General features: G+C 35.6%; 1 protein-coding gene across 2 annotated transcripts in view; it reads right to left on the minus strand.

Annotated features, from left to right (window-relative positions):
- The window catches only part of ELP4 (elongator acetyltransferase complex subunit 4), a 243,473-nt gene that overhangs the window by 196,591 nt on the left and 28,567 nt on the right, over nt 1-18,315 (minus strand). For both annotated transcript variants that reach the window (XM_049714242.1, XM_004263959.3), the window contains exon 3: nt 9,672-9,793. In XM_049714242.1, coding sequence (XP_049570199.1) covers nt 9,672-9,793 — 122 coding nt within the window. The remainder of the gene's footprint in view (nt 1-9,671; nt 9,794-18,315) is intronic.

Below are 18,315 nucleotides of genomic sequence, written 5' to 3' on the forward strand. Positions count from 1 at the left end.
AGATTTTACTTTAGATTTAGAAAGCAAAACTCCAGATATTTCATTTTTAATTTGGAGCTCTGGAATAAGGCAGGCAGGCTATCATCCCTATCTTAATATGAAAGGTTAAGTGACTGTGCAAGGTCCTGTAGCTAGTTAAGCAGCAACACAGAAATTAAAATCTAAGCTCAGATTTGAAGTATATTTCATCTTCTTAAGGATAAATATCCTATTACACAGTGTGGCATTTTGCTATATAACTTAGGCTACTTTTCTGCATGCAAAATTCCTTTCTTTTGTTGACTGATGTACAAACATCAATGCCAAATGTGTGTTTATTTTAGTGTTATATCAAAAATTTCTCATTAGGTAGTGACAGAGAGGTGGGTTTATTTTCTTTTATATTTTTTATCTTATCTTTCATTTCCTCGTTGGAAAATAAGGCACATACCATCTTTTAAGAGCTGCCTACAAATGTAGGTCACTGGAAACAGTACTGAGCTTTTGCATGTTTTTTCTTAGTCTTTTTAATTTGCCAAAGAAACTCGAACTGTGGCTGCCAGGGGAGAACTCAGAATTTTAAATAAGCTCTCACAAGTAGCTAGGGAGGGAAAAAAAGAGGGGAACCCTAGGGTCAAACAGCAAATTTCTGGCTCAACTAGCACTGAAAAGCTTATAGATAGCCTGATAATTTTCTGAACAAATAAAATGTTGACAAAGAAGTGAAGGGAACATATTCTGATTATAGATCTGCCTTCAAAGACCTTATAATATTTGTATTTATATTATGGACAAAAGATACACAGTGATAAAACAGTTTTGATAGGATGTACATTAAATATTATACAGGCTAGAAAAAGTAAAAATGTGTGGGAAAATGTGTAATGTATAAGGTGTTGAGTATGCATAAAGCTTGCAAAGTGGAATATAGAAGGGCCAGAAAATAATTTTTAATTATTTATAGCGTGTTATATTACTTTTGTTCTGAATCATAAAACTACAACTTTGGAGATGAACATACTTTAAAAAATGTTCAATGATATATTTGGCCAACCAAGGGATGTTTCTTTAACTTCATTTTTATAGCTGTTTCAATTTTTGTCACTTAAAAAAAACATGGGCTGGATCTGAGACATTTTTGTATTCTGTGTACTCAGAAAGACCAGACTGTACTTACTACAGTGTACTAAGAGCAAACTGACCACTCACTAGATTTCTAATTCTTGTTCCATGATCAGTAAATAACAGATGCATGGCAAACAGACTTAATCTTGACACCAAACTGACAGAAGGAAAAGAAACCTTTTTAACAGTAACTCAAACTTTACATTGTTAGCAAGTAATACCGCTTTATCTAACTCTAAATCAATATCTCTGACCTCAATTAAAACCAAGGAATCAAATAAAGGAAAAGATACAAGGTACAGTGAATAAGATCTTAACAAATGAGTTCAATATTGGGTAAAAGGCTGATATTTTGGGATTTAAAATAATGCTTTCAAATTATTAAGATACACTTTTAACTTTTACTTATGGATTTAAAGTCTGTGAAAAAGAATTCTGAAGATGTTAGACTAAATATTCATACTTCATTATTTTGTTACCAAGTATCTTATTACTATATTAATTTATCAAATATCATATGGTTTATTTTCAATGAACTGAAACTCATTCCAGGACATAGATTATTGTAAAGTAATTCATTTTCAATATGAAAGATTTTCTCAATACTAAATATGGGAAATTTCACCATAACTGATTTTAAATTTGAACTATTTATTTACCAATATGTTTGATGTTAAAAAACATTATATGCTATAATCCTTTAATAAACATCAAGTAGTTGGGACACCCCTGCTGGTAACCAGGTACCTATCCTGGGTACACACTAAAAAATACAACTTTGAAGCTCCTTAAAAGCATTCTAACCTCCCACTTTGTTCTAACTGTGGTTGATGTTAGTGCATAGTGTATATAACAGGTAACTCAAAAAGTTAATGCAACAAGTCAAGAATTAACCCTTTGCTCTAGATATTAGATATCTCTTCCTGAATGAATATTACCTACCTGGCATGTCATCACTAAAAAATATTCAAATTAAGTTTTTGAAACTGACTTTAGCATATTATGAAACAGCATTTAAATTTACTTCTGAAATTTCACTTTCTTTAATTCTATATGTATTAACACATACCATCATATTGTTAAAAATTATGAAAAGGATATAAATAATAGAGAAATCTTAGCATTTTCAAGTTCTTAAGAAATGTTTGGGTGTGCATGTGTGTACATAATTTTTTATTTCATAAAAAAATCAGCTGATCTACTGATAAATGTTTAAATATTTTAACATTAAAATGTAATTTTGCTATATTAGAAAACATTCCATAGAAAGTTTTCATAGAGAATACCCATCACTATATTTGAGATGATCAAGAAAATTCTTTTAGATAAAAAAGTTAACTGAAAAATACTTACTTAAAAGCTTTAACAACATCATGTATATTGTTCTATAGGATTTTCTAAGGGGTGTAATTTTTCAGCGTTACATCTTTAATGCTGACTTCCTGAAGCTCTGACTACAGTAGGCATGAATGTTTCCAAAGGATGATGGATAAATTGCTGGGTGGTTATATAATATATTTTAGGCAGCTGATGGGCTTTTTATCCTTTACTTGTCTTTTAGTTATACACAGTTTTAAGATAATTATGGTCTATAAGATTGTCTTTTCCCTTTTCTTGTACCAGCAATATTTGCCTTGGTTATAGGCTCCAGAAATCTCCAATCATATACATCATAAAATTAAAACTAAGCAATTATAGCATTTTCTCCCTACATTGTATCTCTAAACACTGTTAATGCCTTGGGTTTTGGTCACTCATTTTTGGGCTGTTTGATACAAATAAGTCTTCAGTATAACTCTGAGCTGGGCACACTGAAATCCCAACTGAACATTATGTAGAAAGTACATAATATATATACCTACTCTTATAGGTGCAGAAATTCTACTTCTCTATATTAGTATTCAACATCTCACTTTAAACTACAAAAATATTTTGTTCATTTTTCTCAGAGATGTTAAAAACTTTGTCTATATACTGGTATTATGAAGAATATACATAACTGAAATTTTTATCAGCCATAATTTTCTCATCCAGTCTGTTTTAAATGTGTGAACACTAAACATTAAACATATTGTATATATTAAAAACAATACTTTTTGTACTTCCTTATAGAAAAATGAGAATGGCATATTATTCTTTTAAGTCAAATATTGTTATACTGTTACATATTAAACATGTAAGGAATATAAGATGATAAGATTAAGAATTTAAGAAACATTGCTTTCTTAACTGGCTGAATCCTTCTACATTCTCATTAGCCAGTAGCTTTGCATGGGATTCAAACAATTCTCCCCAGTCACTTTGATCAACCTCAGGAAATTTTGCATCTTTGGCAAATTTTGAAATTGTTTTGCATTATACTCAAGAATATTCAACATATGGCTAACAGGAACAGACCAACTCACAAGTCTAATGATGAAAAAATACACTAGTGTTACATGTGAGGGATGTGGGCAGAGGGGCAAAATTTTTAGGAGGGCAGCCAAAAATTTATAGGAGGACTATTTTTTTGTTTTGGCAAATTTGGTTTTCCAATGCAACCTTGTAACTTCAGGGACTTAGATCCTGAGAATGTGCAAAACAAAGATCCTCGTATATAATCCTGGGACATTAACTACAATATGTAAAGAACTCGTACAGAGCAATGAGAAAAAAAATGGACAGAGACAAAAACCTACTATGAAAAACAAGGAAGAAATGCAGAAGGCTAACAACTATAGGGGAAAATATTCTGCTTTGCTGTAAACAAAGAAACGTGCAACAAAGCAGTATTTCCCCATCAAATGAATGTTTTTAAAATTATTTTTTTAAAAAAGAAAAGAAACATTACTGATGAGTGAAGATTCTATTAACTCAAAAACTAGATATATCTTCAGAGTAGAGGTGCATGAAATACAAGAACATAATCAAAATTAAAATAGTTTAAAAATGAATCACTAAATAAGTTTTATAATGTAGGGAAATGTTGTGTGTACATGTTATTTAGCATATACAGCCTATAACAATTTCATTACTCATCTATACAAGTGATTTTAGTTAAAAGCAAATAATGGCATTAAAATCAAAGAAGATAAATTTTTCCTGAGGATCACACACTCAAATTTATAATTAGTTTAATATTTAACTTCATTGAGTACCTTATTGATAAATATTCAATTGTCATGTAAAGCAAACTTGCTATTCAAATAAAAACAACTTGTTCTAGGCTACTTATTATAAATAGAAGAATGAGATAACTTTAAAAATGCAGCATCAGGCTTCCCTGGTGGCGCAGTGGTTGAAAGTCCGCCTGCCGATGTAGGAGACACGGGTTCGTGCCCTGGTCCAGGAAGATCCCACATGCCGCCGAGCGGCTGGGCCCGTGAGCCATGGCTGCTGAGCCTGCGTGTCCGGAGCCTGTGCTCCACCACGGGAGAGGCCACAACAGTGAGAGGCCCGCGTACAGCAAAAAAAAAAAAAAAATGCAGCATAAAATCTGCAATGTTATATTAAGTAAATCTAATGCTTAAGACGATTAGGTTTTTGTGGAGTAATTATAATGTCTTTGATAATACATTCTATGTGCACAAGATAAAGTAAAATAGATCTGATGACACTAGAATACATTCTTCCGTTAAAAACACCTATGCTAGGCTAGAGCAAGAGAAACTTTTAAGACATTAAAAATAAATGGTCGGGCTTCCCTGGTGGCGCAGTGGTTGAGAGTCCGCCTGCCGATGCAGGGGACGCGGGTTCGTGCCCCGGTCTGGGAAAATCCCACGTGCCGCGGAGCGGCTGAGGCCGTGAGCCATGGCCGTTGAGCCTGCGCGTCCGGAGCCTGTGCTCCGCAATGGGAGAGGCCACAACAGTGAGAGGCCCGCATACCAAAAAAAAATAAATAAATAAAAAAATAAATGGTCATACCATTTTAACATTTATTTCCCTTGAAATGTAAGATGAATTTAAGTTCCAGGAGATTAATTAGCATGTTGTTATAAACTACATCTCAGTAATAGTGAAAATTCAAATATGAGAAAGCCAAGTAAAATATCTGTCAACACTGAAACCAACAGTACTTCTTATAAAGAAAAAATTCCAGAGATATATCAATCACTGAGAATTTATTTCAAATAATCATCTTTAAAATATTATTTAACATAACAGAAAATTATCACTAATGGTTTTTCTTCTAATAAGACAGTCTGCATTTACATGGAATGTGACATTACAGAGGAATAATTTTCATAAAAGAAATTTTAAGTCCAATATGCTGATTTAATTCTTTTGCCTGAGATAACCTTCATTTAAATATTTTGAAGAGCAGCAGTAACTTAAAAGTTATTCCTACATTTTTGAAATCTAAACAGAATATACTTTTTTTCATATTGATGTGAATAAATGATAGCATTATCATGCTAGAATGCTAGAATAGGTTAGTGTATATTGGGGGTGACTAAATACAGGTTCACTGGGCTACATCAATATATGGATTTAATCATATATGGGCATGTGGTAGTCTAAACTTAGAAAAGCTTATCTGGATCAGGTAAGATGACTTGTTTCCATCCCTTTTAACTGTCAGAAACTGGGAGTCTTTAAAGCTGGGGTAAATGAAGACTTTGAAAGAGGTACATGATCATGAGAGTTTTAAGGAAATCAATTCTTTGATCTTCAACTTTAACAAATACTCTAGTGAAAAATGACCTCCTAGAGAATGTGCCAGTGATAGAAGTGCAAGTTCCCCTTTGCCAATCCCCTTTCAAATCAACCTTTCTCACTTCACGAGTGAAAGGTTTATTTCTCATTGTCCCAGGAGTAAACATCTCTGCAGTACCAAACAAAAAGACAACCTAAAATATCTATTTGGTATAGAAAATGTGAATGTTCTAATGACTGGGGAAATTATCCTTTTTTCATTGTTTTCAGCAAAATTTTAGGTGGACCTAATAGACTAGACAAATAATTAAAAGTAATTTATGTTGATAGACATCGTGTGATTTCTTTTTGTGTATTACTCAGAAAAAGTGAAAAAATAATTTGAGGGACATTACAATAACACAACTCTCTCTATTTACTTAACTATGAACAGCTCACATCTGCAAAAGTAAAAAATATGAATAGAGTTGATGCTGAATCCCATCCCATTCTAGCAATATTCACGCAATTATATGTCCTAATGAAGCAATGTAGTGTGAACATTTTTATGTCTATTGATACACTATGCAACAATAATTGTAATGGCGACTGAAATAAGAAGAAATGTGTTTAACACTTAAAGTCTTTTGAGACAAAAAGTTTAAAATAAATTTAAATATGAAGTTACAGAAAAACTATCATAAGGTTATTAATAAAAATGTTGAACATAAAATGTACTACATTCTGACAAAACTCCATGAGGAGTGAGTGGAATAGAAAATATGAATTCAAGGAAAAAATGATTGATGTAAAATTTCCAGTTGTTAAAGAAGAGCTTGCTTATGTAGATACTTCTAAAAATAATGATACTGACATCAAATTGCTATTATTTAGATTGAGTTGGATACACTTACAAGACTGACATAAAAGTCTTCAACTAAAAAAGGCAATATTTACAATAACATCTTTGCAACTAAATAATCTCATAATGAAAATTTTTACATAACTTAGTATACAAGATGATACATAATTAAAAAAATATTTTTAGAAGTATGAGTGCAAAAAAGGTGGGAAGATCACTGTACTTTACTATCTGGAAAATTGGCCAAGATATAGGATGTGAGTGATAATTGTTCAATGTAGGTTAATAAATAAATGTGAAATGCCTTCTTTTGTTTTAAATGTAATCTTTGTATTTTCAGTAAAATTGAATTAGAGTTCTCTAGAGAAATTGTATGAACAGGATTGTGTCTGTGTGTGTGTGTATATACACACACACACATATACATATATGCATGTACACATATACATACCTCTTCCTGTGATAAAATTTACTATAAGGAATTGGCTCATATGATTATGGAGGCTGACAAGTCCCCAGATATGCACAGCAAGCTAGCTGGAAACTCAGGAGAGCTGATGGTGTAGTTTTTGTCCAAATGGAAAACTAATGGTGTAATTCTGATCCAAAGGATAGCAGACTCGTGACTCAGGAAGAGCTGATGTTTCAGTTTGAATCCGAGAGCAAGAAAAAGTTGATGTCCAAGTTCAAAAGCAGTCCAGTAGGAAGAATTCTTTCTTATATGGGGGAGGGTTAGCCATTTTGTTTTATTTAGGCCTTCAACTGACTGGATGAGGCCCACCCACATTAGAGAGGGCAATCTGCTTTACTCAGTCTACCGAATTAAATGTTAATTTCATCCAAAAATACCCTCACAGAAACACTCAGAATAATGTCTGATCAAATTTCTGGGCACCCTGTGGCTTGGTCAAATTGACACATAGAATTAACTATCAGAAGACCACCCCTTGCTTACTTGGCACCCATACATATCTCCTTAAACCATACTTGGCTCCAGATGAAGACAATAACGAGGTTGTAATTCCACATTCCTAGCTCTGTCACCTAAGATTGTCTTATCCTGGGCTCTTCCTCCCTGCACTATGGCCTGGACACTTTGTATGCAGGAAGCTAGGGAAGTTATAGGACTTACCTTGTTTATTTTGCATAACTCAGGAATCACTGTCCTTTACTGTGTGATGATCAAAGTTTTGAAGACAGTTGTTTCATATATTTTGTCCTGTTTTTTAGTTGTTTCAGGCATGATGACTAGTCTGGTCCTTATTAATCTACTTTGGTCATAAGGACAAATTTAATAAGAGTCTATGTTTTTTGACTCTAGTTTTATATTTTTCTACTACATTATAAAACTCCTCTATGAATAAAGGTTTGCAGAATCTAATTACTTGCATATATGACTAGCTATTTTAAGAAACCCTGATGAAAAGATAATATTTCTTTTATAATTTTAAAATCCTTCACATAATCCAAAGAAGGACATGTAAAGTACACTGAAATTTTTTTAGTACTAACTTGTACAGATCAAGGTACCTAAGAAAGGCATCAGGGATTAGTTTTCAAATAAAAAAATGTAGTTCTCTAAGGCAAAATGTGGAAGTATACTATAGGCTTTAACATCAGTTACCTAGGTTGGAGGAGGGAAGAAGGAAAAATAAAACACTTTATTTAAAAAAGCATATATAGGGCTTCCCTGGTGGCGCAGTGGTTGAGAGTCCGCCTGCCGATGCAGGGGACACGGGTTCGTGCCCCGGTCCGGGAAGATCCCACATGCCGCAGAGTGGCTAGGCCCGTGAGCCATGGCCACTGAGCCTGCGCGTCTGGAGCCTGTGCTCCACAACGGAAGAGGCCACAATAGTGAGGCCCGCGTACCGCAAAAAAAAAAAAGCATATATAGGTCTTCCTGTCTATGGCTTGGTGAACATTTCCTATATGGCTATAAAGATGTCTGATAAAAAATCTTAGGCTCGGTATGTTGTGGAATGGGCTGTGAAGAACCTATATAGCTTCTTTACAACAATGATTTTGGCCTTTACTCCACTGCTTCTAGCAAGTACAGTACTGTTCAGAAACTGTCCAAAATGATTAAGGCCAGGGAAAAGGAACAAAAGAAAAAACAAAAACATCAAGAAAATATTACAAAAGATTAATAGCAGAAATAAGAATAAAGGAAAACAGGCTCTTCAACCAGAAGGAAATCATTTGGAAAATTATACAAAGGTTTTCTTTTTGGACTTTTTAAAATTTAATAAAGTCTGACCCATATGAAAGAATCATGTTAGTTTTGACCTCAGTATTATAGTAATTTTTATGTGTGGGTGTAGAAATTTGTTGGTGTCTGTTGATAGTTATTGTAAATTAGTATTTATTATTCTACAAATTTTTTATAAATGACTTAGTCATTTGTCATTTTGCAAACTACACAGTGAAATGAAAACACCCTCTGAGAGAAAATGATTTTAGATTATGAATTCTAATCAAATAATGGCTTAAAAGTGAGTTCCTGTTCTGTACAAAGAAGTTAAGAATTCTAAAAGTCAGAATTGTCTTCTCTGAGGTGAAAAATATGCTTTGGCATAAAAAAGATATACTATTTCAAACACATATTTTAGTATTATTGCTTATTTCTTGGAAGGGGATACTTTCTGGAATTCTCAAAACAAAATAACTTTAATAAATGAGTACTTCTAATTTCTCTATCTTTCTTCTGACTTACACCTTTGGAATACTGGTAATATAATATCTGACAATATTCTGCAGTTGTTTTTCTTTACCTAGATTTTTTAATAGCTTATAAAGTGCTCATATCATTACTTAATAGTAATTTTGTTTATTGTCAGTTTTAAATAGCTTATTAATATTTCCTCACTGTGACATAAATTTTAGTTTAAAAAACTGTCCAAGAACTAATTTTAAAATGCGATTATATATTCAAATAAATTTGATACTTCTCTTTAAGAGAAAAAAATATGTGTGTGGTCCCATTAATGTATTTAAATATAGTTTGTACATATACAAATCTTATTTACATATATATAAACAATATTTTTTGTGAAATATTCAAAATGCAATATTGAATTAGTATACTCTATACCTGTAAAATGTCAGCAGGGTCTTCTTTTGCAGATGCAACTAACAAAGTATGTCCAGTGACAATTCCTTCTGCCAGGAAATACTTGAAGAGCAAAGGAGAATAAATATTATATTTATCCTCTTCTGTAAGAAAGAAAAAAAATTATAGTCAGAATCCTACCATATACTAGGATATTTATGGTAGGATGTTTTTATATTCTTTTCTCCTTAAAACAAGTCTATGAGGTGGGGCAATAACTATGTCTTCCTAAGGTACAGTTAGATAGGCTAAAATACTTATCTAGATAGTCAATGGGAAGTAGGTACTTTTAATAGAGTCTTTCTGATTCCAAAATCATTCACCATCTACTACACCACCTCTGATATCCATAAAATTTAGAAGGTTATGTATGATTATATTAAAAAATCAGAGATTTGGTTTTTTCTTTACTAAGATTTTCTCAGGTACTGCACCTCTAAAATGGCTATATTCCCTACCAACCAGTTGTAAACTCACACCTCATTATTTTCATGTCACAAGAATTAAACACTTAGTGTTAGATTTGTGGTTAACAGAGGTGGAGAGTAGGGGTAGGGGGAATTGGATGAAGGCAGTCAAAAGTTTCAAACTTCTACTTATAAGATAAATAAGTACTGGGGATGTAATTTACAACATGATAAATAAAATCAACACTGCTGTATGTTATATATGAAAATTGCTAAGAGCATAAATCCTATGAGTTCTCAACACAAGGAAAAAAATTTTTTTCTATTACTTTAATTTTGTATCTACATGAGATCATGAATGTCCACTAAACTTATTGTGCTAATCATTTCATGACGTATTAAGTCTAATGATTGTGCTGTGCACCTTAAACTTAAACAGTGCTGTATGTCAATTATATCTCAATAAAACTGAAAGAAAAACTAGCCCATTTAAGGATGAAATTATACCAATCTTACAAGTAATCTTTCAGAAAAAAGGAAAAACTGGAAAGAAATACTTCAGAACTCATTTTATAATGCCATAATTACTTTGATACCAAAACTAGGTCAAGACATCACAGGAAAAGAAAGCTACAGACTAATATGCCTCATGAACATTTATGAAAATAATTTCTAAAATATCCAACCAAAACTCATTAGTATATAAGAAAGAATAATATGATATACTACGATTAAGTGGGGTTTATCACAGATATGCCAAGTTGGTTTTTTATTTTAAAAATCACTGTACCGGAGGATGAAGGGAAGATGGTGGAAGAGTAAGACGCGGAGATCACCTTCCTCCCCACAGATACACCAGAAATACATCTACACGTGGAACAACTCCTACAGAACACCTACTGAACGCTGGCAGAAGACCTCAGACCTCCAAAAAGGCAAGAAACTCCCCCACGTACCTGGGTAGGGCAAAAGAAAAAAGAATAAACAGAGACAAAAGGACAGAGACGAGACCTGCACCAGTGGGAGGGAGCTGTGAAGGAGGAAAGGTTTCCACACACTAGAAGTCCCTTCGCGAACGGAGACTGTGGGTGATGGAGGGGGAAAGCTTCGAAGTCTCGGAGGAGAGCTCAGCAACAGGGGTGCGGAGGGCAAAGCGGAGAGATTCCCACACAGAGGATCAGTGCCGACCCGCACTCACCAGCCCGAGAGGCTTGTCTGCTCACCCGCCGGGGCGGGCAGAGCTGCGAGCTGAGGCTTGAGCTTCTGTCAGAGCGCAGGGAGAGGACTGGGGTTGGTGGCGGGAACACAGCCTGCAGGGGGTTAGTGCACCACGGCTAGCCAGGAGGGAGTCCGGTGAAAAGTCTGGACCTGCCGAAGAGGCAAGAGACTTTTTCTTCCCTCTTTGTTTCCTGGTGCGTGTGGAGCGGGGATTAAGAGCGCTGCTTAAAGGAGCTCCAGAGACGGGTGCGAGCCACGGCTAAAAGCGCGAACCCCAGAGATGGGCATGAGACGCTAAGGCTGCTGCCGCCGCCACCAAGAAGCCTGTGTGCGAGCACAGGTCACTATCCACACCCCCCCTTCCGGGGAGCCTGGGCAGCCCGCCACTGCCAGGGTCCCGGGATCCAGGGACAACTTCCCCGGGAAAACGCACATGCTCGCCCCACACTCTGTGCCCCTCTCTCCCCCCACCCCTGGCCTGAGTGAGCCAGAGTCCCCGAAGCAGCTGCTCCTTTAACCCCGTCCTGTCTGAGCGAAGAACAGACGCCCTCCGGCGACCTACACGCAGAGGTGGGTCCAAATCCATATCTGAGCCCCTGGGAGCTGTGAGAACAAAGAAGAGAAAGGGAAATCTCTCCCAGCAGCCTCAGAAGCAGCAGATTAAAGATCCACAATCAACTTGATGTATCCTGCATCTGTGCAATACATGAATAGACAACGAACCATCCCAAACTGAGGAGGTGGACTCTGAGAGCAAGATTTATGATTTTTTTTCCCCTTTTCCTCTTTTTGTGAGTGTGTATGCTTCTGTCTGTGATTTTGTCTGTGTAGCTTTGCTTCCACCATTTGTCCTAGGGTTCTACCTGTCCGTTGTTTTTTTTTTTTATTTTTTTCTTAATATTTTAATAACTTTATTTTATTTTACTTTATCTTCTTTCTTTCATTCTTTCTTTCCTTCCTTCCTTCCCTCCTTTAGACAATGAATCACCCTAAATGGAGGAGGTGGACTTTGAGAGCAAGATTTATGATTTTTTCCCCTTTTCCTATTTTTGTGAGTGTGTATGCTTCTGTGTGTGATTTTGTCTGTGTAGTTTTGCTTCCACCATTTGTCCTAGGGTTCTATCCGTCCATTTTGTGTTTTAATTTTTTTCTTAATAATTATTTTTTATTTTAAGAACTTTATTATATTTTATCTTTATTTTATTTAACTTTATCTTCTTTCTTTTTTCCTTCCTTCCCTCCTTCCTTCCTCACTCCCTCCCTTTCTTTCTTTCGTTCATTTTCTTTCTTCCTTCCTACTTCTACTAATTCTTTCTTTCTACTTTTGCTCCCTTTTATTCTGAGCCGTGTGGATGAAAGGCTCTTGGTGCTGCAGCCAGAGGAGTCAGTCCTGTGCCTCTGAGGTGGGAAAGCCAACTTCAGGACACTGGTCCACAAGAAACCTCCCAGATCCACGTAATATCAAACAGCAAAAAACTCCCAGAGACCTCCATCTCAACACCAGCACCCAGCTTCACTCAACAACCAGCAAGCTACAGTGCTCAACACCCTATGCCAAACAACAAGCAAGACAGAAACACAACCCCACCCATTAGCAGAGAGGCTGCCTAAAATCATAATAAGTCCACAGACACCCCAAAACACACCACGAGACGCGGACCTGCCCACCAGAAAGACAAGATTCAGCCTCATCCACCAGAACACAGGCACTAGTCCCCTCCACCAGGAAGCTTACACAACCCACTGAACCAACTTTAGCCACTGGGGACAGACAACAAAAACAACGGGAACTACGAACCTGCGGCCTGCAAAAAGGAGACCCCAAACACAGTAAGATAAGCAAAATGAGAATACAGAAAAACAGAGCAGATGAAGGAGCAAGATAGACCTAACAAATGAAGCGGAAATAGGCACTCTATCTGAAAAAGAATTCAGAATAATGATAGTAAAGATGATCCAAAATCTTGGAAATAGAATAGACAAAATGCAAGAAACATTTAACAAGGACCTAGAAAAACTAAAGATGAAACAAGCAACGATGAACAACACAATAAATGAAATTAAAAATACTCTAGATGGGATCAATAGCAGAATAACTGAGGCAGAAGAACGGATAAGTGACCTGGAAGATAAAATAGTGGAAATAACTACTGCAGAGCAGAATAAAGAAAAAAGAATGAAAAGAACTGAGGACAGTCTCAGATACCTCTGGGACAATATTAAACGCACCAACATTTGAATTATAGGGGTTTCAGAAAAAGAAGAGAAAAAGAAAGGGACTGAGAAAATATTTGAAGAGATTATAGTTGAAAACTTCCCTAATATGGGAAAGGAAATAGTTAATCAAGTCCAGGAAGCACAGAGAGTCCCATACAGGATAAATTCAAGGAGAAACACGCCAAGACATATATTAATCAAACTGTCAAAAATTAAATACAAAGAAAACATATTAAAAGCAGCAAGGGAAAACAACAAATAACACACAAGGGAATCCCCATAAGGTTAACAGCTGATCTTTCAGCAGAAACTCTGCAAGCCAGAAGGGACTGGCAGGACATATTTAAAGTGATGAAGTAGAAGAACCTTCAACCAAGATTACTCTACCCAGCAAGGATCTCATTCAGATTTGATGGAGAAATTAAAACCTTTACAGACAAGCAGAAGCTGAGAGAGTTCAGTACCACCAAACCAGCATTATGACAAATGCTAAAGGAACTTCTCTAGGCAAGAAACACAGGAGAAGGAAAAGACCTACAATAATGAACCCAAAACAATTAAGAAAATGGGAATAGGAATATACATATCGATATTACCTTAAATGTAAATGGACTAAATGCTCCCACCAAAAGACACAGATTGGCTGAATGGATACAAAAACAAGACCCATATATATGCTGTGTACAAGAGACCCACTTCAGACCTAGAGACACATGCAGACTGAAAGTAAGGGGATGTAAAAAGACATTCCATGCAAATGGAAACCAAAAGAAAGCTGGAGTAGCAATTCTCATATTAGACAAAATAGACTTTAAAATACAGACTATAAGAAGAGACAAAGGACACTACATAACGATCAAGGGATCGATCCAAGAAGAAGATATAAAAATTTTAAATATTTATGCACCCAACATAGGAGCACCTCAATACATAAGGCAAATGCTAACAGCCATAAAAGGGGAAATCAACAGTAACACATTCATAGTAGGGGACTTTAACACCCCACTTTCACCAATGGACAGATCATACAAAATGAAAATAAATAAGGAAACACAAGCTTTAAATGATACATTAAACAAGATGGACTTAATTGATATTTATAGGACATTCCATCCAAAAACAACAGAATACACATTTTTCTCAAGTGCTCATGAAACATTCTCCAGAATAGATCATATCTTGGGTCACAAATCAAGCCTTGGTAAATTTAAGAAAACTGAAATTGTATGAAGTATCTTTTCCGACCATAACACTATGAGACTAGATATCAATTACAGGAAAAGATCTGTAAAAAATACAAACACATGGAGCCTAAATAATACACTGCTTAATAACGAGGTGATCACTGAAGAGATCAAAGAGGAAATCAAAAAATACCTAGAAACAAATGACAATGGAGACACGAGGACCCAAAACCTATGGGATACAACAAAAGCAGCTCTAAGAGGGAAGTTTATAGCAATACAATCCTACCCTAAGAAACAGGAAACGTCTCGAATAAACAAACTAACCTTACACCTAAAGCAATTAGAGAAAGAAGAACAAAAAAACCCCAAAGTTAGCAGAAGGAAAGAAATCATAAAGATCAGAGCAGAAATAAATGAAAAAGAAATGAAGGAAACGATAGCAAAGATCAATAAAACTAAAAGCTGGTTCTTTGAGAAGATAAACAAAATTGATAAACCATTAGTGAGACTCATCACGAAAAAAAGGGAGAAGACTGAAATCAATAGAATTAGAAATGAAAAAGGAGAAGTAACAACTGACACTGCAGAAATACAAAGGATCATGAGAGGTTACTGCAAGCAACTATATGCCAATAACCTGGACAACCTGGAAGAAATGGACAAATTCTTAGAAATGCACAACCTGCCAAGACTGAATCAGGAAGAAATAGAAAATATGAACAGACAAAATCACAAGTAATGAAATTGAAACTGTGATTAAAAATCTTCCAACAAACAAAAGCCCAGGACCAGATTGCTTCACAGGCGAATTCTATCAAACATTTAGAGAAGAGTTAACACTTATGCTTCTCAAACTCTTCCAAAATATAGCAGAGGGAGGAACACTCCCAAACTCATTCTACAAGGCCACCATCACCTTGATACCAAAACCAGGCAAGGATGTCACAAAGAAAACTACAGGCCAATATAACTGATGAACATAGATACAAAAATCCTCAACAAACTACAAGCAAACAGAATCCAACAGCACATTAAAAGGATCATACACCATGATCAAGTGCAGTTTATTCCAGGAATCCAAGGATTCTTCAATATATGCAAATCAATCAATGTGATACACCATATTAACAAATTGAAGGGGAAAAACCATATGATCATCTCAATAGATGCAGAGAAAGCTTTCGACAAAATTCAACACCCATTTATGATAAAAACCCTGCAGAAAGTAGGCACAGAGGGAAGTTTCCTCAACATAATAAAGGCCATATATGACAAACCCACAGCCAACATCGTCCTCAATGGTGAAAAACTGAAAGAATTTCCACTAAGATCAGGAACAAGACAAGGTTGCCCACTCTCACCACTCTTATTCAACATAGTTTTGGAAGTTTTAGCCAGAGCAATCAGAGAAGAAAAGGAAATAAAAGGAATCCAAATTGAAAAAGAAGAAGTAAAACTGTCACTGTTTGCAGATGACATGATACTATACATAGAGAATGCTAAAGATGCTACCAGGAAACTACTAGAGCTAATCAATGAATTTGGGAAAGTAGCAGGATACAAAATTAATCCACAGAAATCTCTGGCATTCCTATCCACTAATGATTAAAAATCTGAAAATGAAATCAAGAAAACACTCCCATTTACCATTCCAACAAAAAGAATAAAATATCTAGGAATAAACCTACCCAAGGAGACAAAAGACCAGTATGCAGAAAAGTATAAGACACTGATGAAAGAAATTAAGGATGATACAAATAGATGGAGAGATATACCATGTTCTTGGATTGGAAGAATCAACATTGTGAAAATGACTCTACTACCCAAAGCAACCTACAGATTCAATGCAATCCCTATCAAACTACCACTGGCATTTTTCACAGAACTAGAACAAAAAATTTCACAATTTGTATGGAAACACAAAAGACCCCAAATAGCCAAAACAATCTTGAGAAAGAAAAACGGAGCTGGAGGAATCAGGCTCCCTGACTTCAGACTATACTACAAAGCTACAGTAATCAAGACAGTATGGTACTGGCACAAAAACAGAAATATAGATCAATGGAACACTACAGAAAGCCCAGAGATAAACCCACACACATATAGTCACGTTATCTTTGATAAAGGAGGCAGGAATGTACAGTGGGGAAAGGACAGCCTCTTCAATAAGTGCTGCTGGGAAAACTGGACAGGTACATGTAAAAGTATGAGATTAGATCACTCCCTAACACCATACACAAAAATAAGCTCAAAGTGGATTAAAGACCTAAATGTAAGGCCAGAAACTATCAAACTCTTAGAGGAAAACATAGGCAGAACACTCTATGACATAAATCACAGCAAGATCCTTTTTGACCCACCTCCTAGAGAAATGGAAATAAAAACAAAAATAAACAAATGGGACCTAATGCAACTTAAAAGCTTTTGCATAGCAAAGGAAACCATAAACAAGACCAAAAGACAACCCTCAGAATGGGAGAAAATATTTGCAAATGAAGCAACTGACAAAGGATTAATCTCCAAAATTTATAAGCAGCTCATGCAGCTCAATTAGAAAAAAACAAACAACGCAATCCAAAAATGGGCAGAAGACCTAAATAGACATTTCTCCAAAGAAGATATACAGACTGCCAACAAACACATGAAAGAATGCTCAACATCATTAATCATTAGAGAAATGCAAATCAAAACTACAATGAGATATCATCTCACACCAGTCAGAATGGCCATCATCAAAAAATCTACAAACAATAAATGCTGGAGAGGGTGTGGAGAAAAGGGAACACTCTTGCACTGCTGGTGGGAATGTGATTTGGTACAGCCACTATGGAGAACAGTATGGAGGTTCCTTAAAAAACTACAAATAGAACTACCATATGACCCAGCAATCCCACTACTGCGCATATACCCTGAGAAAACCATAATTCAAAAAGAGTCATGTACCAAAACGTTCATTGCAGCACTATTTACAATAGCCAGGAGACGGAAGCGACCTAAGTGTCCATCATCGGATGAATGGATAAAGAAGATGTGGCACATATATACAATGGAATATTACTCAGCCATAAAAAGAAACGAAATTGAGCTATTTGTAATGAGGTGGATGGACCTAGAGTCTGTCATACAGAGTGAGGTAAGTCAGAAAGAGAAAGACAAATACCGTATGCTAACACTTATATATGGAATTTAAGAAAAAAAAATGTCATGAAGAACCTAGGGACAAGACAGGAATAAAGACACAGACCTACTAGAGAATGAACCTGAGGATATGGGGAGGGGGAAGGGTAAGCTGCGACAAAGCGAGAGAGAGGCATGGACATATATACACTACCAAACGTAAGGTAGATAGCTAGTGGGAAACAAACGCATAGCACAGGGAGATCAGCTCGGTGCTTTGTGACCGCCTGGAGGAGTGGGATAGGGAGGTTGAGAGGGAGGGAGACGCAAGAGGGAAGAGATACGGGAACATATGTATATGTATAACTGATTCACTTTGTTATAAAGCAGAAACTAACACACCATTGTAAAGCAATTAGACTCTAATAAAGATGTAAAAAAAAAAACCCACCAAAATAAAAAATAAATAAATAAATAAAA

Source organism: Orcinus orca, chromosome 8 (genome assembly GCF_937001465.1).
Source record: "Orcinus orca chromosome 8, mOrcOrc1.1, whole genome shotgun sequence".
Lineage (NCBI taxonomy): Eukaryota > Metazoa > Chordata > Mammalia > Artiodactyla > Delphinidae > Orcinus > Orcinus orca.